The 22,955-nt window shown below is 33.6% G+C and overlaps 1 protein-coding gene across 1 annotated transcript in view; it reads left to right on the top strand.

Moving 5' to 3' along the window:
- Positions 1-17,706, top strand: part of LOC121488001 (CD2 associated protein) — a 140,121-nt gene extending 122,415 nt beyond the window's left edge. The window contains exons 14-18 of the mRNA XM_041750193.1: positions 4,118-4,230; positions 4,944-5,045; positions 6,318-6,499; positions 10,179-10,242; positions 14,760-17,706. Of these exons, the coding sequence (XP_041606127.1) occupies positions 4,118-4,230; positions 4,944-5,045; positions 6,318-6,499; positions 10,179-10,242; positions 14,760-14,801 (503 nt within the window). The 3' untranslated portion in view covers positions 14,802-17,706. The remainder of the gene's footprint in view (positions 1-4,117; positions 4,231-4,943; positions 5,046-6,317; positions 6,500-10,178; positions 10,243-14,759) is intronic.
- Positions 17,707-22,955: the final 5,249 nt, after the last annotated feature.

Below are 22,955 nucleotides of genomic sequence, written 5' to 3'. Positions count from 1 at the left end.
TGACACAGTTTGAGGTTTCCAATTTCTAAAATAGCGTATGCAACTAGCCCTTGAACATGTTCAGAAAGTTTAAAATGTACATGAAAATCTTCTTAGAGTCTCATTACATAAAATAGTAATTTCAGGTGATGAGAATAGTAGTAAGCACCCTGACTTTTGCTACTTACTATTAAAAACATGGGTTTTAAATTAATTTAATAATGATTATTATTATAAGTAATAATTATAAATGAGCTAATAGCTCACTTACCATTGTCTTGTTTCTTAATCTGTTTTTTCAGTTAAATAACAATTGAATGATCCGATATGTCTATAATACCTACTAGGATACTTGATAGGAAGATGTTATAAAGTGTTATTTCCCTTCTTTTCCTTTCCTCTGTTGTTAATCCCATCTCATTCTGTTTCTGTTCTTACCCATAAAGAATATAAATTCCTGAAACTACTCTCAGATATGATTATCCTGTATATAAAGCCATTAATAAGCTATTTTGAAAATAAATGTCTATTAGTATATATTCTTAAATACAAGATAATATTATAAATTGCATAGTTGTTAGAATCATGTTTTAATTTTTTTCCCCCTCTTTTTCAAACACTTCATCAAAAATTAGTTTAGGATAATCTCACTGCCATGACTGGTTAACTGTTAAAGTTCACATGGTGAAAATATTTCTAAAATAGTAAGTTCTTTGGGACATAAAATTGGTTTACACATTAGTCTTAAAAGATAGAAAATTTAGTAGCAACATACCTATTACATTGAGAAAGCACAGCTGATGAAATATTCTTACAGTGTAGTATTTTATCCTTTTGCTTGTTTTTCTGTGCTAAATTTTTTTGGGGTTAAAAGGAAATTTTAGAGATATATATTATTTGATCCCAAAACATTGTTAAATAGTGAAACATTCCTTGTTTTGTTTGATAGTTGATCTATTTTGTTTGAAATATTTTCTCAATATTTATTCATTTATTTCTTCCAGAAAGAATGTAAGGTAGAGTTTTTCTAATAAGATGCTTACCTGTTGAGTGGTAGACACTATAAAAAATGAGTCTATATCTAAACGAGGATACCAAAACAAAACAAAACACACCCCAAAATGTAGAAATTTACCTGGAGAGTAAGGGCAGAGATTAAAATTATTTATAGAGCATCATATAAGGCATAATTGAAGGTTCATTTATGGATTATGTGATTTTAAATGTTGTATAAGTTGTATTTTTATAGTGAGTTAAAATATTATGCCATGTTTTTCTTTTATTATATCATATAATTAAAATTACCTCTTTTGTAATTAGTTTCATATGCTGAAGACTAAAACTTGATGAAAGGTAGTTTTAGTTATAATTATATTAATGAGTTGTTATATTTATTAGTGTAACCTCTAATTTTTTAACTAAAACATTCTTTTGAAGCTGTCTTGCTGTTTAGTAATTTTAAAAAGGCTTTTTTCTACTTATGGTATATTGAAATTAATACTAATTGGTTTTTCTTTTTAAAGACAAAAGCATAAATCTAAAACTAATACACATCTATGTAAGTTTAGATAAACTGCACTAGGTATATGCTAAACATTGAAATGGTTCTATTCATTCTACAACTGTTCCTTTTTCCTGCTTTGTAAAATAATTTTTTTGATTTAGTCTTTTTTCTAGACATTCCTATCCTTGACTTTTCTTTCCAGATTTTGTTTCCTAGCCTGTTTGCCATGTTTCCCTTCTTACGTGTCAGGAAATTATCCTACCTTTCACCATTTTGGTAAGATGACAATTTATAAAAGACATCAAAACAATATATTCCATATAAATAGGTGGTGCACATTGATTTTTCTTTGTAATTGTACTAAAAGTGTACATGTTTGTCTGTCTATTCTAACCCTTTTGGTTTTCCATTTGAAAATAAAATGAAATTTATGTTGAGAAAAATTTCCTGATTAGTTTAAGATATTTTGATAAAAAAAAAATTAAATTGAAAACCCTAAAAGCCAGTTTATTTTCTCCCAAAATTTGAGATTTCATTTGGACTTTTTAAAATTCCATGTCTTCTTAGGTAATGTGTAGAAATCAAAATGGTTGACAGAGTGGCAATGTAATTGTGAGAGTTAAGTGATTGTCCTGCCTTTCATGCCATGTGTACAGTATAAATCCACTGTTAACACTCTTAGGTAAATTTTAAATGTGTTCAAATATATCATGAGTCCAAAATGTGCACTGTTTTATTTTACTAACCTAATGCCTTAAATGGAGGACCTGAGAGAGTTTTAGAATAGTAAAATTATTTGTCTTGGTGTTGTAGCCCAAAACTGGACATATGGAAGGCATTTTACATGAGCATGATCTATAATTTATAAATCTACCATTTATTTATCCTTTCAATTTCATTTATCTTCATCCCTTCCTATGTTTTTGTTTCTTTTTCTTTCTGCACGTTGCTTAAATATGCATTTGAAAATAATCTTCACAGGCCAAAATTATTGGATTATACTTTTCAAGGTTTTTTTTTTTATACGTTGTCAGTACACATTTATCAATGTTAAAAGCAATTTTCAACCCTTCCAATTACAGCATATTTTAACATCTTTCGAAATACTGATTTTCTTTATGAAATTTGCAAATAAAATGAAATATTTAAAATATATTTAAACTCAAGACCTTTCACATTATATAATGCATTTTCCATTAAAACCACTGTGTCTCTATTATTTGTTATATAATTATTTATAAACAATTATCAAAAGACTCAACCAAAATTAGGCTGAGCACATTCGATTGATTGCCTGTTGTGATGTGTTAACCTGGTGAGTAGATACAGATAAAGATAGATCACACAAAGTAATTCCAGAATGGGAGGATGGAAAAGAATTAACAGAGGTCAACAAATACTTAAATTTGTTATAAAACACAAAGCCAAACACTGATACTTTTTCCTATGCCTTACCTTTGTGTCCTTTTACCCCTGACATTTTTTTCTAAATTGATTACTTTGAATGTGAAAATTGATGAATAAGCTTTGAGAGCAGTAATAATAATAATTATCTTTAGATGTTTTTAAATAACAGATCACTGAGTTTGTATATCTAAGTATTTGACAGAAAGCTTTATAAACATCTAGGCAGTGGGATTGTACAGAATTAATCCTGTACCTGAAAGACTAAACCAAAGATATCTGCTGCCTTACAGAGTATCTCAGCTGTGATTAATATCTGTAGTTTGGATTCTGGGCTAAAGGAAGATTGTATTGACAGTGAAGTGTCTGGAGTTATCCTTAGGATTCTTGTATCACTTAGATATTTCTAGGCTTCAAAATTAAGGATTGCCTCTTTCAACAAGGTTTTCTGGATCATCTAGAAAAAGGGAAGGTATTATATGCCGTTGTTTCAGAGATACGAATTACATAGATTTTTCTTTAAGCCAAGTTACTGGATCGAAGGTCAACCAGCCTTTGATGGTGGGAAAACAAGTAAATGATCTTTGTAGCATTTTTCTTTGATATCCTATTTGCCTTCGATTTAGAACTGTCTCATAGTTCCTATACATGCTGATATCTAAGCAAAAGTTCAGTGAACTATGAACAATTTGAGTCCCATCTACAAAATACTATGTATATACATACATAAATATATAAAGATCCATTAAATTATCATTGGAAAGTATCAGGTACAGTTGAGTCCTTAAATTTGAATATTAGGATACTACTTGAAATTTAAAATATTCTATGTGTTAATTTTCTGATATATTGTCATTACTTATGAGTTGAAGTAGGTCATCTCTTTTTACAAGCAAGAACTTCAGATGACAACTTTTTTATGATACTGTAATTTCCGGCTCAGATTTGTAGCTTTCAATGAGAACTTTTGTTGAGGTTTCTCTATTGGAAACATGAACTTTCTATTGTTTAGTAAAGTCTTATGCTATAAAATGTATCAGGTAAAGAGGATGTTTGTTTTTAAGGGTGAGAGTTGTTTTCCAAATGCATATGAAAAGCACAGGTTAACTTGTGAGTCCTAAGTGGTATTCTTTTCAATGTGTAATTTGTTAGACATCCAGAAACTTTTTTTTTTTATCTTTTAAAATACACAGTTATTGCTTAGGAGATATGTTTAATTCTGTTCTCCAGATATTGTAAATTTTGATGACATAGCTTCCTCAGAAAACTTGCTACATCTTACTGCAAACAGACCGAAGATGCCTGGAAGAAGGTTGCCTGGACGCTTTAATGGTGGACATTCTGTGAGTACAACTTCCTGTTTGTAAAACACAGAGAATTTAGCAGATACAGAATCCTTCTAAGGATGAGTGTGATGGAGAATTTATAGCCTCCACCAAAGTTTAAAAATCAGGAAGATAGCTATTAGACTTAAGTGGGAAATAGTTACATTTAGAGAACTGTGGGGTCAAGTTCATTTCAGAGAGGGTTGCAATGGAAAGTTACGGAATCAAGAATAAAGAGCTGTTCTGAGACCATCAGCACATAGCACAGGGTCAAAAGGGGTCAGGGTATCTTGTAATCTACCCAGCTAAGAACAATAGTTAGAATTGAGTGGTACATATTCACCTTAGGAAATAGCAAGAACATTATTTTCCTCTGAAATCGTGGGGAATGTGTATCTAAATGTGTAGCTTCTTTGTGTGCTTTCTATACCTTGCCTGGAATGCTGGTAGTACTTTATTATTAATATATTAGCTCTTAACTGCTACAGTACTTTTAAATTACCGAAGTAGAGAAATTTTTGTTGCTAAGAGAGAGGCAGGCTATTTTTACCTTCAAGATATGCAAGTGTGTTATTTAGCTTGAAATTGTGTAATATCCTGTTAACAATAATGGAATATCTAGAACAGTAGCTACTGAAAACAGTGATAAAAGTCAGTTTATTATCCAAATGTTGATTGTCTTTTCCTTCTTTGGTATTTTCTGTTTCTTGGTTTTTAAAAAAATCGTTAAGCCAACCCAAAGCCCAGAAAAAACCTTGAAGTTACCAAAAGAAGAAGATAGTGCCAACTTAAAGCCGTCTGAATTTAAAAAGGATTCAAGCTACTCTCCAAAGGTGAGGGATATTATGGCCTAAGATGTGTATAATTTGTAGAATTCTTTGTGAACACCGAAACTGAAATTTTTAAAGCATCTTTTAAAAATGATTTCTTCTAAGAAATTAAAAAATTCCTGCAGTTTTTCAGTTACTAAATTTTTGAGTTACTAAAGTTACACTGTCCTCTGTAGGTCATTTTTTACAAGAGTTTACTTTAAATGAGTAATAAAAGGGTTACACGTTTCATATTTTTTAAAGCAGGGATAGATCTATTCATCTTGTTCATTTTCCCATTAAGCATACACTCTCTAGGCCAGAAGCCATCATTTGTTTACTCCTAACCTAGCTTGGTGTTAGGCACCACAGTGACCACTGAATATATACTGAAATGAATGGCGGTATACGTGGAGTCTTCCATTTGTTGCATAGGGTTAAGACTTCTAAACTCTTGCTGTTTTTACTTAAGATGGTATTATCGCAGCCTATACGTACCTTATATTTAAGAAATTCATGTTTCCTCCTCAAATTCATTCCAAGGGCATTTGGTTACTATTCCAGTTTATCAGATGCATTTAATCTGATTTTCTCAACTTGTCAACAGTCATTTGAAATTTTACTTCGTGTTATTTTAGTGAAATAGTAAAAAGGGCATCAGGCCATGGATTCTTTTAGTGCCTCTTCCATGGACTTACTAAATTCTTCATGATTACTTTTATGTGAAACTCTTTGGATATTCTATGACTATTTAATGTGTAGGAACAAAGCAACACCTAAAAAATGCTGATATAGGGGATCCCTGGGTGGCTCAGTGGTTTAGTGCCTGCCTTCAGCCCGAGGTGTGGTGCGTGGAGTCCTGGAGTCCTGGGATCGAGTCCCACATCAGGCTCCCTGCATGAAGCCTGCTTCTCCCTCTGCCTATGTCTCTGCCTTTCTTTCTCTCTCTCTCTCTCTCTCATGAATAAATAAATCTTTTTTAAAAAAATGCTGATATATTCTTGCCTATAGGTGCTCTGCTTGGCAGACCATTCATAAGATAAATCTAATAGGTTTTTCTTTTCTTTTCCACTTTTTAATAAATCCTTTGACGTTTCTCACATAAACTCCTAGTGATTTCAAGTTTGTTCTTTGGTTCCTTGGTGTTTTCACCAGTTGTGAATATCAAACTGCTTTTTCCATTTTCAAAGTTACCATTTATCTTGAAGTATTACTTACCTCCTTGCTATAATTTTTTTTACCTAAACATAAATATAAATACAAATAAAACAAGAACATTTTCTATTTTATTTTTAGCCATCTCTGTACCTTTCAACGCCTTCAAGTGCTTCAAAACCAAATACAGCTGCTTTTTTAACTCCATTAGAAATCAAAGCTAAAGTAGAATCAGATGATGGGAAAAAAAACCCCTTGGATGAACTTAGAGCTCAGATTATTGAATTGCTGTGCATTGTAGAAGCACTGAAAAAGGATCATGGGTAAGTAGTCCTTGTTTTCTTCTTTGAAAACTACTTAACACATATGTAAAGAATTCTTTCAAATTCTATCAAGTAGAGATGTAAACTGACAAATTTCTGGTATAAGGAAGTATGCTTTCAAAGAAATTTTCAATAATAGTGCTTCTCTCTGCAGAAAACTTGAATTAGAAAACTTGTTCTCCTAGGCTTATTATAGAAATTATATAAATATATAATTTATTAAATATATATATATAAAGTTTAAGGATAGAAATCTGGTCAAATGGGTAAATTAGGCAAAAATATTAGGAAAAGTTATTGTATTTTGGATCTGGAGTGTATCTATATGTGTATTTACTTTTCAGAGGAACCAGATGGATCACTGTCTATTAGGGTTGAGATTGATATATAAATTCAACCAGTGGGTTAGGAATAGGTGATTTTTAAAGTCATTCTCTTAATTCTGAAACTTCGGTAATGGTCTTTGGTAAGATCCTAAGTGAAAGTGGCTTTTTAGAGCAAAATAAAATGTAAAAGGTCACTGACCTACAATAGGGCCCGCCCCTCTCTTCTTTTAACTGAAGAAGTAAATAAAGGTTTAGAGAGGTAAACCTAAGATCATACAGTTCTTAAAAGGCAGAGGCTAGAATTGAAATCCATATTTCCTGTTGGGGTGGAGATATTTTCTAGAACTGTTATTTTAATTTTAAAACATGTTAACATTTTAAAAATATAAAGTAATAATAGAACTTGTTAACATTTAAACATAATTCTGCAAAGCCCCCATAAGTAAAACAGGTCAAAGATCAGCTGATCTAACTGAGGATGAGGGTTCAGGTGTTCTTCCCTTTTCTCAGCTTCCCCTGTAGCCTCTAAAAGTATTTGATGGTATATGGAATCTGGTATAAAAATCATTGCCAGAAACCATTATATCTCTGAGTTGAATTTACCATTTCTTTCTTTTTTGGGTGGGGAGGGTCTTTATTAAAAATACTATTGATGGGCACCTGGATAGCTCAGTCAGTAAGATGTCTGACTCTAGGTTTTGGCTCAGGTCATGATCTCACAGGTAATGGAATCAAGCCCACACTGGGCTCTGTTTGGGGAGTCTGCTTGAAATTCTCTCCTTCTGCCCTGCCTGCTCACTCTCTTACTCCTTCAAATAAGTACATTTTTTTTTTAAATCGATGCTGAGATTAAAAATATATACTTGTAGTTGAAGAGCACTTCTACAAATCTATCTTAGGTAAAACCAAAAAATTTATCTTCAGTGACTACCTAAAACATATTTATATACACACAAAATAAATATACAGAGAGATTGTGTGTTTGTAATTTGATACATTTTGGGTCTTGTCTTGATTCCTTCAATTTATGAGTCCTGCAGAGTTTTTTTCCCACAGATTCTACAATATATACATTAAAAACTGGAAGTTCATTCATCTAGTATTTATTGAACACCACCCATGTATGAGTTAGAGAACTTTCCAAATTCATTGATTTTGACGTTTTATATTTTTGATACCAAGTCTGCTATTTTTAATAAACTGATAAATTACATTTACAAATTACCTGTAGGTGTTCTTAAATTAGGTATAGGATGAATAAAGTATTTATGATTTATTTATATTTTAAAACATATATCAGATATTTTAGAAGTCTTTCCAAAGAGTGTTTTCAGTCTTATTTCCTCTGGGAAAATGAAACAGATGGCAGTTTTTTTAATCTGAAAAATATCATAGGAGAATGGATAAACACATTGGTATGTTGATACAATGAAATACTATACTGTGAACAACAATAAAAAAAATAAATGGCTTGTGGCTACATGTCTCAACATGAATTCATCTGAAAAACATTGAAGGTGGAGAAAGCAAGTCAGATATGCATTCAGTATTATTTCATTTACATGAAGTTTGAAAAGCATATAAAATCAAAGTATGTGTTGTTTCAAGATATATTTATATATGTGGTAAGAAAGGAAATGAAATAGACTATAAAACTTTTCCTATGAAGGAGAGGAGGAAAATAGGATTGAGGGTCACTGGCTATCATAGGTACTAGTAATATTTCTTGAGCTGACTTGGAGTTTCTTAGCTTTTTTTTTTTTTAATTATTATATCTTTATAGCTTACAAATATATAAATAGTCTTTATGCATTCAGTATTAAAATCTAAAATGTTTGGAACAATTCATTAAAAAAAATAAAGGATACTGACACAGAAAGATTGACAGGAAAATATATTAGTAATCTGTAGAACAAGATACATAGTTTGATTTGTTCCTGTAAAAGGAAAACCGTGTTTCATAAAAATTTTATATTAAGTGTGTTTTTAAAACAATAAAAATGTGAGTACAGACAAACAGCAGGACAAATATTTTAGGAATAGATCCTCATTGGGGACGCCTGGGTGGTTGAGCATCTGCCTTCAGCTTGGGTTGTGATCCTGGGGTCCTGGGATCAAGTCCCGCATCGGCTCCCCACAGGAACCTGCTTCTCCCTCTGCCTGTGTCTCTGCCTCTCTGTGTCTCTCATGAATAAATAAATAAAAAGAATAGATCCTCATTTATGTATAATAAATTCATAATAGTAGAATAATTTTAAAAAGGAAGCATTATTTAGTGGTAACATTTTGGAAATACAAAGCTAATATTCTAGCAGATTTTCTATCATATCCCAAAATAAACTAGATAAATTCGAGTAAAATATCTAAATTATAGTCAGTTGAAACAGTAGAAACAGTAGAAAACAGTAGAAAATCTATTCTCAATATAAAGAGAAACAGTTTTATAATCAGTAAAACCAAAAAGTTCCTTTCTTTCTCATATATTTTTTCTTCCTGAGCATTTTCATGTGTTTTTCAAGCTATTACTTCTATAATACTCTTGAGGAGTATTTTTCTAGCATATGTCAAAAGGCTGAAAATGTCCCTATTCTTTGATTTAGAAATTTGATATACTGGTATATTCATGATGTTAAATAAAATTCCTATTCTTTCCATCTCCCCTCAAAAAGCAGCTAACCAAACTAAAAACCTGGATATTTGAGCAACAATTATCAGAAATATGATAATTTTAACAGCGTGAAAATATTTTAAAATACTTTGTGAAAAGACACAGTATGGAATATATACTTACAGCTGTGGAGGGAAAAGGACTATATAAAAAGGTAGCCTGGAACACAGAAAAATGAAAACAGGAGTTAAGGAGGAAGGATTGTTGGCTAAAGTTTTTTTGTTGGTTTGGTAATTTTAATGGAATGTTTAATTAAAAAAAAATAAAGAGAAATGTAAAGTCCAGGTAATCCTATTAAAAATTTTGCTTTGTACTGTGACATGTTTTGACATTACTGAATTGTTAGGGCTTTAGAGTGTCTACCCTGGGAAATGCATGATAATTGAATATGGAAAATTGCTTCAAAGGCCAGTTATTACTTCTTTATTTTATCATGAGCTGCTCTCTCTATTCACTTTTAAAAATGTCTTTATCACAGATAGGATTGTCATGGTATTGCTGAGTTTTTTTAACCATTGTATTGAACCTTTCCAACTAGTGAATTTGAAATTTTCCTCAAACAATATGGCTATTTCCTTTAAAAAATTTTCCCCATATTTTGGTATGTCAGGTAACAGACATCCTGTTAACAGCCAAATAATACTGTTTAAATGAGACTTAACAGTAATAAATACTTTGTTTTTAGGAAAGAACTGGAAAAACTACGAAAGGATTTGGAAGAGGAGAAGGCAATGAGAAGTAATCTAGAGGTAACTCATTCTCCTAACATTGAGATTTTAGCCAGCGTAAACTAAATGTGTTTTTCCATCCCAGCTAGGTGATTGGCTTCACTAAAAATTATGCTCTCCTACTTAAGTTGGACACTCCCTACTGCATGGTAGCCATTTAATTAATCTCTTGTTGACTCCCTGTCACATTCCATTCATTCATGTAGCAAACATTTTTTGCACATAGCTCTCTTAGGCAATGTGTGAGAGGCCAAAGGTATACATTTATAAATAAAACAAACATGGTCCTGGCCTTGTAAGAGTGGTAGTTCTAGATCTTTTGCACTCAGCATTGCTTTCTTGAGCTACTTCTTTTTTCCATAATTAAACTTTTTTCTTTTTAATTATTTTTTATTTCTTACAATTTTTTGTCTGGAGGCAAAAGTGGTAGAGGTGAGGTGGTAATGGGATGGGTGTAGATTTATTGACTTCTTTTATCTGAACATTTACTGAACATTTACTTTATTTTTTTATTTTTTATTTATTTTTTTTTAATTTTTTTATTTATTTATGATAGTCACAGAGAGAGAGTGAGAGAGAGGCAGAGACACAGGCGGAGGGAGAAGCAGGCTCCATGCACCAGGAGCCTGATGTGGGATTCGATCCCGGGTCTCCAGGATCGCGCCCTGGGCCAAAGGCAGGCGCCAAACCGCTGCGCCACCCAGGGATCCCTGAACATTTACTTTATAACTACAGTGTCATCATCTTCATTCTCTGCTGATGACTGGCAATTTCACTTATTTTATCTTCCTTAACTTTTTTCCATCCTCGCTGACGTTGGTCTTCATTTGTATTCTTATTTTCTGCATATTTCAGTGGAAGTGTTTCCTGCCTTTTTTCAGAGTCTGTTTCCCATTCTATATTTAAGTATCTCATTCACCTCCCTGTTTTTACCTTGCTTTTATTCCTTACCCTATTTCTCTTGTTAGCATTGTGAAACAGAAAGAACGTGAGACTTGGTTAAAAACAACAACAACAACAACAACAACAACAAAACCCACCGTGAGCCCCTCTTCTGACTTATACTTGTGACTTTCAGCTCTAAACAATATGTCAGTTAGGTTTGGCACCTTCTGTACATTATCTCAGTAGACACACATAACAACTTGTAAGGATTATTGTTCCTATTTTAAGGATGAGGAAACTAGGGTTTAGAGTGATTAAATCACCAGTGGAGCTGACCTTTAACAGAAACAGCCAGACTTCAGAAACTGCTTTCAGTGATTGTTATACTGTTTGAACTTGAGGGAGTCACTTAACTGCCTTTTAGCTTTAGTAGTTAGTTGTGATAATATATGTGAAGGTCTTTGGTAAATTATCCAAACTACCATTTTTACTCTTAACATCTGACATATCCTATCCCCTTTATTGGCACTTACTCTTTTCCCATGAAAATATTCAATATTTCTCCTTTTTCAAAGAACAAAGCCCCTTTCAGATCCAGCTGCCCTCTTGATCTACTGTAGTTTTCGCTTTTCATTTGAGGCTCATTTATTGCAAAACAACTCCAAAAAAGTATACATTTGTGGTCTCTAATTCTTCATGTTTAATTCAGTCGTTAACTTCTTACATGTTACATTTACTGAAGGCAACTCCAGTGACTGCAGTTTCTGTAGTGTTTCACATTTTTAAATCCATTGCCACTTTTTCTGTCCTGGTTTATGTGATCCTGCATTCTTTTGTCTGAAATGCTCCTTCAGAACTGCCGATGGCCCTTCTCTCTGCACCTCTTCACTCTTTTCCTACCTGTGCCCTTAAATATCTTGATTAGCTCTCTGTGCCTCTCCCATCTGTATCTGATTCCTCTTTTCCCAGTTTCTGCTGTTTCCAGCTGCTAGTCTTCCCTGGATGTTCCACTGTCAACTTAGAACTAGCATGTCTTTTACATTTGTCATCTTTCCTTTCCTGCTCTTCTGATTTTTCTGTTTCTGCTGATTGTTTCATTACCTTTCAAGTCTTATAGACATGGTACTTCCAGTCTAATTCCCTTCACTTTCAGGCCTGTTAGCTTTACTCCCTCACCTTTATTTCTTTGTTCCCTAGTATTTCTGTCCTTCTCCCATGCTCTTTATTTTCTAATTAACTGTTTAAGTTTCTCTCATTCTTAGCTCAAATTAATCTTTCCTTAGTACTTGCAAGAGCTTTCTGTTACTTACTGAACAAAGTTCAGACTTCTCAACTTAGCATGTGAGGTCTTTTATGTCTTGGTCCTAGTTTATCTTTCATTTCTTGCTTGCTGATGCTCAGTTGTCCCTCTCAGTTAATTTGTCTGGATTTTTGCTCTTTATTTTCTGGAATTTTCCTTTTATTTTCATCTCATACATAAGTTCTATAGATTCTCAAAGCTTACCTTCAACAGTCACCTTCAGTAAGTTAGTACTCCTCTTCCTCTGATTTAAAAGTAATTTTGTCTTCCAAATTCATGTCCTTTAGTTTTGAAAAGGAAAAATAATTTTCTGTCTTACCACTGTGACGTTATATACTTATTTTTGCCCGTCTTCTAGACTTTAAGACTGTTCGGGAATGGCTCTGTTTTATCTTTGTCCATAACTGCAAGCAAGGTGCTGTATACATATTAGATAGCTAATATATTTTTGTTAAATCAGAGAATACATGTTAAAAATGTCTTAAACTCCCAGCATTGTAACACAGTAGAAATTCAGAAATTAAAAACAAAGTTTCTTGGTTTTTATTCCTTGTATTTCCTACATGTACATATTCATATTTATAAGGTAATATAAGCAAGTGGAACTAATACAGTGTTAAATTTCTATATGTGATTTAATTTGTCACAAAAATATGATGAAGAGTCAAATGAATTACTTCTTTTTTGAAGAATTTCATTTGATTCCGTTTTTTAGCAAAATCCAGTTACTTAGCCTCACACTAATTTGTATTATAATTTTTGCCTAATGGGGAAAGTTTGACCCTTGTATTTATAAAAGCACACTTAATAAGACATTAGAGTTTTAAGATCATACATTTAAAGAAATTGTATTAAAGATTGAAAGTAGTACTTTGAACTGTGAAGTTAACATATAGTATTAAATTATACTGAGGAATGATAAAAGGACTAAGATGAACAATGAACATAAAAATGCTAGATGAGAAATTCTAGCAATAAAAATATTTGCTTGATATCTAAATTTATGTGACAGCAGTCTATAAGGAGTATTACTGATTGAGTGCAGGGTTATTCTTTGTGTCCCCTACTCCTCCTTTCACCAATGTTTCCTACCCCCTCACACACAAATTTTCTTTGTATCCTTGCTCATTGAAATTGGTATAGTTGGTTTATGTCTTTGGAACAGAGATAATAATAGCACATCATGCTGAAGATTAGAGGTATTTTGTCTCAATCCAGACTGAAGACCAAAACTTGTCTCAAACCAGTGCTACTAAAATGTTTACCTAATCATCCTATTAGCCGAAGAATAATATCAGGAAAGATCCTAGAATTAACAAACCATTCTTGAATAGTTAGAATCCCTAAGGAGATTGTGAACATACTGAAATTATACATTTTGACTGTGGCAAAGTGCTTATCATTTACTAATGAATTATTTGTCAAAGTTTAGCCATAGCATGTATTATTTATATGCAATGTTGGGGACAGGGATGATACTGTCAGGAGAAGGTAAGGCCTAAATATTTGTGAAAAGTCAGAGGTAATCAAAACCTTACATAATTGGAAAAAGTAGAAACCTGGGCTTCAGAGCTTTAGACCTGATCAGTGCAAGTTGTGTACCACTTGCTAATGTGGCACACTTGGCATGGTATTTAATCTTGTGCTTCAACATCATGATCTGTAATATGTCAGAGTTAAATGACCATAATTATTGTGATATATTGAATTTTCCTAGTTCTCTTAAGTTTCTTAAATTGTGAATTTCTGTTAAGTGAAGGTGGAAGTATTCTTCTGCCTAAAGGTGGAAGTATTTCCAACATATTGAGTAGATCTTAGATATATTCCTGGGTTTTAAATATAATTTAATCTAGAACATACTATTTATAGATGAGGAAATTGAGACTAAGTGAGGCTAAGGGATTTGCCAATTTCACGTAAGTGGTAAATAAAGCATAGAACTAAACTGGTCCTTCATTATTACTATTTTTACAGTTCTGTACTGCCCCCCCCCCCCCCCCCCCCCCCCGTTTAATTACAGGTACTTGTACATTTCTTAATTTGGTTTTAAGGATTCTCTTGTTCTTTGAAGGGCTGATTTTCTTACAGTATGTTCTCAGTCCCATTACTTAACATTGTTCTGACCGAAACAATTGTAGTTGCTGTTTTGTCATTGTTTCTTGCCATTTAGGAACTTGTATTATGAAGTGTTCTTCTGTTAAACTTTCCCTACATTGATCACACCCTTGGAAGTTGGATTTTAGGATGGAAATCAATCTGGAGGCTTCAACGTATGATTGGATCTTAATGACAGGATAAAATAAACTTGACTAAAGATATTTTATCTATTGTCAACTTATGTTTTGTATCATAGGTGGAAATCGAGAAGCTGAAAAAAGCAGTCCTGTTGTCTTGAAATGGCATGGCTCTGTATTTTTAGGGTTCCAGGGATTCAGAAGCAACACTATGAACTTCAACTGACTTATTACTTAAAAATAACAAATGCTGATGTCCTGATAAAGAAATATGAGTATTTGAACTATAATCTATAGAAAAGTAGGGAGAGGGTGGATTTTTTTTATATATATATTTTGTTTTGCCAATATGAAAAAAAAAGAGGCCTTATTTCTTATGTGCTGGAATTGCAAACTTTTTTTTTTTTTAGTTTGCTTGAAAAATACTACTGAATCTGTATAAAAAGGAAAGTTCACAATAGTTTTTTTATTGAAACTTGTAGTATTATTTTTAAAGAGATCTATACTATAAATATGGTGATATCTTTACAAATAATCTGTAACATATACTATTTGAGAGGGACAAATTAGCTTTATAGTTACTATAGCCACTACTTTTCCCATAATACATAAGGGATATAAACTTTGTATATATATATATTTTTTACTTTTAGCTTCTTACCCAGGATTACACTGTTGTGCCTGTTTGTTTGCAGTGCTGTTTATACTCTGGGTGATGAAATAGGAGTTTACTCTAGCTATAAACCAGATTACTCACCCAAGCATATAGTAATAACTAATGAAACAATCAAAACAATTTCTTTGACTTTTAGAATATTTTATATTGCTTGCACTATAGGATTCATAAAAGGAATTTAGTTAAAATGTATTGGATTGTTAACTATATTTGGGAAAATATGAGCTATATTTTAAATTCATTAGGTCTGAGAAACTAAAAATGTCAATTTAACCCTTAACTTGTGCCTAGAAACTACAGCACATATAATATGCAAACACCAGCCTTATTGCTGTACTTTACTGCTTGTTTTACAGGCTCAGATATTACTCATTTTGTGATCTTGTGAGTTAGTTCCTCATGTTTCTCTTTCTGATTTTTAATAATGGTAATATGAGAAGAACAAAATTCAGAACATGCAGAACTTGGGTGTGAGGTTTCATACTTTGACAAATTATTATTATGTAAATACTCAGGTTTTACAATGTGTAATTTACTTCAAAGACCAAACTAATTGGTGGAGATATTTTAGGCTGTCATTTAGGTATCAGAGTGTTAGTATATCATAAAACATAACAGTGCAGCTTATTTAAAACCAAATATAGTTGACCATATTCAAAATACATTTTCATAAGATGGATGAATTAGTAGTTTCTTCAGAGTCACTTATGAACGGGTGAACGTTTTAAAAGTTATTATCTATAGATAATATGTCTTAAAATATATGGGTTTATATTAAAAATAGAAAAATTGACTTTTCATTTGCAAAAAAATTAGATTTTAAGTTTTATTATAGCAAAGACTTTCAGACGCCACCTGTCATGCTTCCATTTTGTGTTATTTTAAATCACAAAATCAATGTTTTCCTTTAAGTTTTAATCTTATATACTGAAATCTGTGTTAATGAAATTTCACCATGTTGTCTTATATAAAAGAGAACTGAAGTAGAAAATAATAGAAATTCCAGTCATTACTTAATGTTAAATCACAACTTACATTATTAGTGCTTTTGGGGAAACCTGATTGTGCATTGAGTGTATACATTTTAACTCTTTAAAGTCTGGGCTTTTCTGATGAGGTCACTACTCAACAAAATTGTTAATTCCTGTTTTAATATTTTTAAATGACTTGTTGAATGATTTCCTTCTTGCTAAAAAAGTTAGGTTTTACTTTCTTTTAATGAAAGTCCTTAGAAATAAAAACATTGTATCCTAGAAATCATTCTCTAGCTTTCTGGCTGGAGTGACACCTCCTCACCCTGTTAATGGGGTGAGGGAAGTTTCCAGCAGATTTCAGAGTGTTCTTAAAGTTTTTCTTGGTCATTTTTCTCACCAGTGCATAAAATGAAGGTGGTCATGAATGCCGACATACATTTAAAGTATCTGCTTTGTATGTTCCTCAGTTAGAATGGAAAATTAAAGTTTTGTGGCTCTATTTTCTGTCCTTGACCAAAAAGTAAAGTTCTTAAAGCCAAACTCAAAGGGAAAAAAATGATTACTTCAATCTAGCAATTTACTGGTATTTGCTCTTGATACGGAAATTTTGTTTTTATTCATAAAGTTCATATCACAAAATGGTACATAATGATAATAGCCTTTACTGGGAGATAAATCATTGTTTTTTCTTTTTTTCTATAAGTGAGTATAAATGACAGACTAGAATGAACAGCATGGAATCTGTCATTGCCAAATTATTAGTGAATGTATTTTTCAGGTTTGCTATTCTTTGAAACACATAATATTACTAATTTTCCTACTTGTATTTCAATATTGGGAGTATTTGTGTGTGTGCTTGTGTGTGACCACTGAGATTTAGTGGTTTGGTCTTACTATAAAGCTGTTACCTCTTTACAAAATTTAAGCCTGAAGATAGGAAGAGAATGGGGGTTCTCTTTTTTATGCTTCTTACTGTGATCACAGGAAAAAAAACAAACCCAAGTGCTCTCTTGATTTGTTGGTAAACATTTTATGCTTGCATTTAAACTTGAAATGTATGAAGAGAATAAGACAATCAGTTAAAATCAGAAATGAAAACATTAAAAATGTAATGGCCTTGTTTTGCTGTAGCAATAAAATGACCAAGTGCAATGACTTGATTTAATAAAATCATCTTTTAAAAGTTGCTGCTATGAATATTTTTAGCCATAAAACTTTACCCTTGTTTTAGCCTGACTTGCCTTCAGTAACTATTATGTAATGCAGTTGGTGTTGTGGTATTCTAACATTCCAAAAAATAATAATATATATGTGGGGAAACTCAAAATAGTATACTTCACTGACTTGTTTACAGGTGCTGTAAAAAAGCATGCTTCTCCCTCAAAAAAAAAAAAAAAATAAAGAATAGTATTGCCAGTTGTGTTGGTCTTTATTGGTTATTTTTCATTAACATCATATGTTTATTGCAGAGTAAGATGGAAATTTTATTACTTTGTTTCATTTGGAAAACTCAATGTAAATAGTAAAATGAAAGCATTAAAAGTTCTAGACCTATATGACTTTTACCGAACCTTTGTGAGTCTGTTTTTCCCCTGGAACTCTAAGATGATAATTTCTACATCACTGATTTTATGGAGGAATTTGAAATGATTTATATAAAGTATGTTATAGAGCGGATTTTTTTTTTAAAGTGGAAGCTTCTATTGTACTCTTCTCAAAAGCTTCTTTCAGTGATAAATATGTAGATAAGATTAAACGAATTTTTGAGTTTTTGAGTACAGCATCTCAATACAAAAAGCACTGGTCTCAGCATAGGGAGTACTCTCTGTTATAGTCTATCATCTGGAAAAAGCTGATTTGGAAGAACAGATCTTAATAGAGCATAAAGAGATGGAAACAATCCAGAAGGATTTTAAAACCGATTACAGTCATTCCCTAAATCCCAGCTATCTATCCACTGCATGATTCCTTAGGCATAAACTTACACTTAAATTTTTTTTGGTTTCTGATTTCACACCTGGAAGTCCTGGTAAATAAAAAACAAGAGTCCACAAGATATCAAGGCCCATGTATTCTTGCTAAAAATATGCCACATACACAACTTTAGGCTTTTTAGAAATCCACTAGAAGATCTGAATCATAGAAAAGGAATAAGACACCAGAATGATGTAATAAAGGGAAACAAATGTGGCAAGTCATTTAAAAATTTAGTTTGAAAATTTCTACGTGCTTGGTACTGGCCTTGATAAACTCTAGGCATAAATTAAGCCTTACAGGCACAGGATAGTGAAGTTTTTTGGATTATAGAACTTGTATTTTCTTACTATTATTGATGTGGGAAACGAAAGCAGAAAGAAGTAGAGATAAAATTAAATGTCCTTATAACCTGCAGCTCATTGACAAATACCTGAGGCAGGCAGAGTATAATGTTCCTCCAGGAAGCTCCCAACTGTCTTCATGCCTTGCTAGAGGGAAAAACAACCTTGGTTGACAATTCCAAGGCCTCTGGTATCCTGTAAGTCTTCTTTAGCATATGAAAATCCTTTTGAAGCTTCCCTAATCTTGATTTTCCCCAATTTCAAAGTATATAATCAGTTGCTCCTCACAATCCTGGGGCAGCAGCTCCTCCCCACTCCTCCTGTCTCTGTGCTTTAATAAAACCTCATTTTGCACCAAAGATGGCTCAGGAATACTTTCTTGACTGTGGACTCCAGAACCTCAACCAAAATTCCAAAACTAAATCATTGTTTTTTTGGATTAGAGATTTTTAGTATTTAAAGGGACATTGAAGGACCGTTGGACATTATAATCCCTGTGCAGGTGTGCATACTTTTATATGAAGTACAATTTGCAGATTTAGTCTTATTCGAGGAAATAAAAGCAGTTTAACTCAAATGAAATCTATTTGGCCTTATCTGCCAATTTAGATTTAGAGAGTAAAAAAAAAAAAAAAGATTTAGAGAGTAGACTGGGTCTTGGCGTTAAAGTTTGTTTCTGAATCCTAAACACTTGCTTTTATTTTGCCACTAACACCTGTGTTGTGAATATGCTTGTATATAAGGAAAATAAATTTAAAAATAGGTGTCAATATTTTTTGTATAGAGCTAATAATCTTTTCTGTCAAAGAAGGTGTTATGTTTTTCATTTTGCAACTATTGGGTGGTATTCTTTCCTATCAGGTTTTAAGTGTTTTCTATTAGCTATATTTCAGTTCCTAAAAAATTGTGTGAATAGGGTTATTAAAAGTAAAACTTATTTTTAAAAAATGTACTAACTTAATTCTTCAATAAAGAAAATCATTTAGCATTTCATAGTATAGTGTACTTTTATAACTTCTTAAAACATTAATTGAACAGAATGCACCTACAATCTGATTTGACAGAGTAATGACATTTTTACTCCTCTCCTCCATTGAAAGTGACTAAAAACAAATAGTATGCAAAACAGACTTAATAGATTAAAAAAAAGATGTAAAAACATCACTCTCCAATAAGGAAACAACTACAATTTATAATAATTTAAAAAAAAAAAACAACACCTCCCAAGTGCTTTGAGATTTGGAACAAAATGACAGCCTGAGGACGGTCATAAAAGCCTCCCCAGACCTGGTGTCAGATGCAGAGTCCTGAAATGTTTATCAGATCATCTTACAGCCAAATCCTGTACAACAGAATGGCAGGGTGCATGGGCCTGAAAAAGAAGCCACAGTAACTGTAACTCTTAATTTGAAGGCTAAAAACCAAGAGGAAGGAGACATGCTCTTAGGAAGGAAAACAGCTCTGAGGAGAGGGTGTTGACGTAGCGCAGGAAATTAAAGCTCCAGTCCGCCCCCTCCCACTCCCTGTGCTGTCAGCAAGTAACTGACACCTTTCAAAGGTGAGTCATCAGGCACCCTACACACAAGTACCTTTTTTGGATGCTTTTGCTGTTTTCAGATGGGTAAAATGCCCTAAAGCAAAGACTTGATCCTGCAAACGGAAATCCCAAGCCACCAAGGTTCCCCTAAGTGCTCAGTTGAATTACCCTAAGCTTAACAGTAAATTTAGCTTTAAAAAAAAAAAAAAAAAAAACATCATGGGATGCCTGGGTGGTTGAGCTACCTTTGGCTATGGTCGTGATCCCAGGGTCCTAGGATTGAGTTCCACATCGGGCTTCCTGCAAGGAGCCTGCTTCTCCCGCTGCCTATGCCTCGGCCTCTCTGCGTTTCTCATGAATAAATAAAATATTTTTTAAAAACAACAAAAAAACAGGCATCATGTCAAATACTGATAGCTAATGTTTGTATTATGCTTACTGTGTCCCAAGCGCTGTTGCAGGTAATGATAATCTGTCTCAGCCAACTTTATGTAATAGGCACGAATGTTACCCGACAGGTGAGGAAACAGGCTAAGCAGCTTGGGTGAGGCTGTTGGGCTAATGGGGATGGAGCTAAACCCAGACAGGTTTTAAAGCCTGTGCTCTTGATGAGATACGAGCCCTATGTAGATAACATATAGGAAAGGAGTTTGAATTGGGAAATTCTTTTAGTAGTTCTTTCATCCTTTGCAATCCTTTATATTACCTGAGTATCAAATTTTTCCATCAGTGAGGGAGTTACACCACGTGACTTTACAAAGTCCATTTTCAGTGGTCCCACAGTCTCTAGATTTCTTTTCTTTTTTTTTTTTTTTAAGATTTTATTTATTTCTTCATGGTAGAGGGGCAGAGACACAGGCAGAGGGAGAAGGAGGCTCCACGCAGGGAGCCTGACATGGGACTCAATACCGTGAATCCAGGATCACGCCCTGGGCCAAAGGCAGGCGCTAAACCGCTGAGCCACCCGGGGATCCCTCTAGATTTCTTTGCGTGATGTGGTCACACATAAGATTATAGGGAACATTCTCTCTTAGTGTACATCTTTGCAAACTTAAGTGATTTTCATGGCTTTTCAGTCCACAAACGGGAAAAGAACCATTACTTGGCTCCCATAAAGAAGTGACCACTAGGTGGCAGTCAAATAAAGCTCAGCTTTTGTGTGTCTTGGGTAAACCACAAAAACTTGTAGAAGCTGCAGATGCAATCTTTGGGCCGGCCCATTGAATTCCTACAGAAGTGGGACACCTGTACCACACTTACCTAGCCCAGTCACTTCTGCTGAGGTCCACCTGATCGAGTGAAAAGACTTGAGGCCTTGGAATGTGAGAGATCTGGCTTCGAAAATTGGCTCTAAAAATTAGTGGCTGTGTGAATGTGGCAAATCACTCAAATCTGGTCTCTTCCCTGACCTCTTAGGAGTTTAAAAAGAATTACTATAACTTGAAGCCTTTCCCTCTTATAGAGAAGAGAGAGAAAGGGGGCCCAGTGCTTTGAATTTGTTTTTCCCTTGAGAGAGGACAATCCCATCACAACAGCAGCAACAAAACCATCTTTGTCTTGTTTGTCGTTCCTGTTGGGTGTTGACACCATGCAGGCTCCTCTGACCCCAGGTGGCTGTCATGGTTCTTCAGCTCTTCCCACACATGTGATCTACCATCTTCTGTCCTTGGTTCTCTGGGAGCTGCTCCTCTTTCTTCATTTCATCCTGCAATGTGTTCCTGCATCAACCAGGCCAAAGAGAACAAATCTCCTCCTCAGTCACTTAGGAAACAATCTCACAAGATAAAAGTGGGTTTGTGCTATGGGTTTCTTAAAGAGATTTCTGCTGAGACATCTCTTATTTTGCCATTTCTATCTTCTCCCCAAGGGTTTAGCATAATTGCCACAGAATTGGAGTCTGCGGTGACAGCCCAGAGCAGGTCCATGGTGCCATGACTATGCCTGAAAAAAGCAAATCTGTTTGCAGCTCAAATTCTATGAGCCTAAAATGACTTTTCTCTCCAAAGAGACAAAGGAATTAAAATAAAATGTCCATCTCATAGTGATGACCGAACTATAGGGCCACAGAAGCAGAGAACAGTAGTATCCGGGAGAGGGATGTCAGATGCAGATTCCTCTGAAGTGTTTATCTGATCCTCTTTGGCCCAAATCCTGTACAGCAGAATGGTCATCAAGAAGACTTTGGAGGGGATATGCGGTGAGATAACATCAGACAGCTCTTTCCATAGCCAGTAGAAGAACAGCCAGCCATCCCCAGTGCCCTTCAGGGAGAAGAAAGCTGCTCAAATGCTCAAGGCTTACACAGTTATTTTGAGCAAGTGACAAAATTAGAAGTTATCTGTGATTCTTAATAGTGATAAAGGTTGTGGACTGTGACAAAAGCAATGTGGCACACAAAAGTATTCAGATGTAGAAGGGACCATTTCCTCAATCTCATGGAGATGATATTACCTGTCCCATGGCGAGAACGAAGGAAATGAAGACTGAAAGCAAATAATGTATGCTCACCTTGGTCCACTGTGTGTGTTAATGTATGGATAATGTAAAAATGCTATATGCTTATTTGACTTCATCTTGATCTAAAGCCCTTGTTCCCACCAATGGCAGGAACAAGGATGAAATTTGTCATTCAAAGGCAACAATCTTCTATGGCTTCCATTATTGTGTGTGTATATATATATATTTATACACACATATACATATATATACATATATACATACATATACACACATATATATATATGTTTGTCAGTGTGATGTCCCGGGCGGCAGGGGAGGGTGGGGGTAGGGGAGGGGGTGCATCACGGGAT

This window comes from Vulpes lagopus, chromosome 1 (assembly GCF_018345385.1).
Source record: "Vulpes lagopus strain Blue_001 chromosome 1, ASM1834538v1, whole genome shotgun sequence".
Taxonomy (NCBI): Eukaryota; Metazoa; Chordata; class Mammalia; order Carnivora; family Canidae; genus Vulpes; species Vulpes lagopus.
Note: the sequence above shows the minus strand (reverse complement) of the source record. Positions and strands in the feature narration are given on the sequence as shown.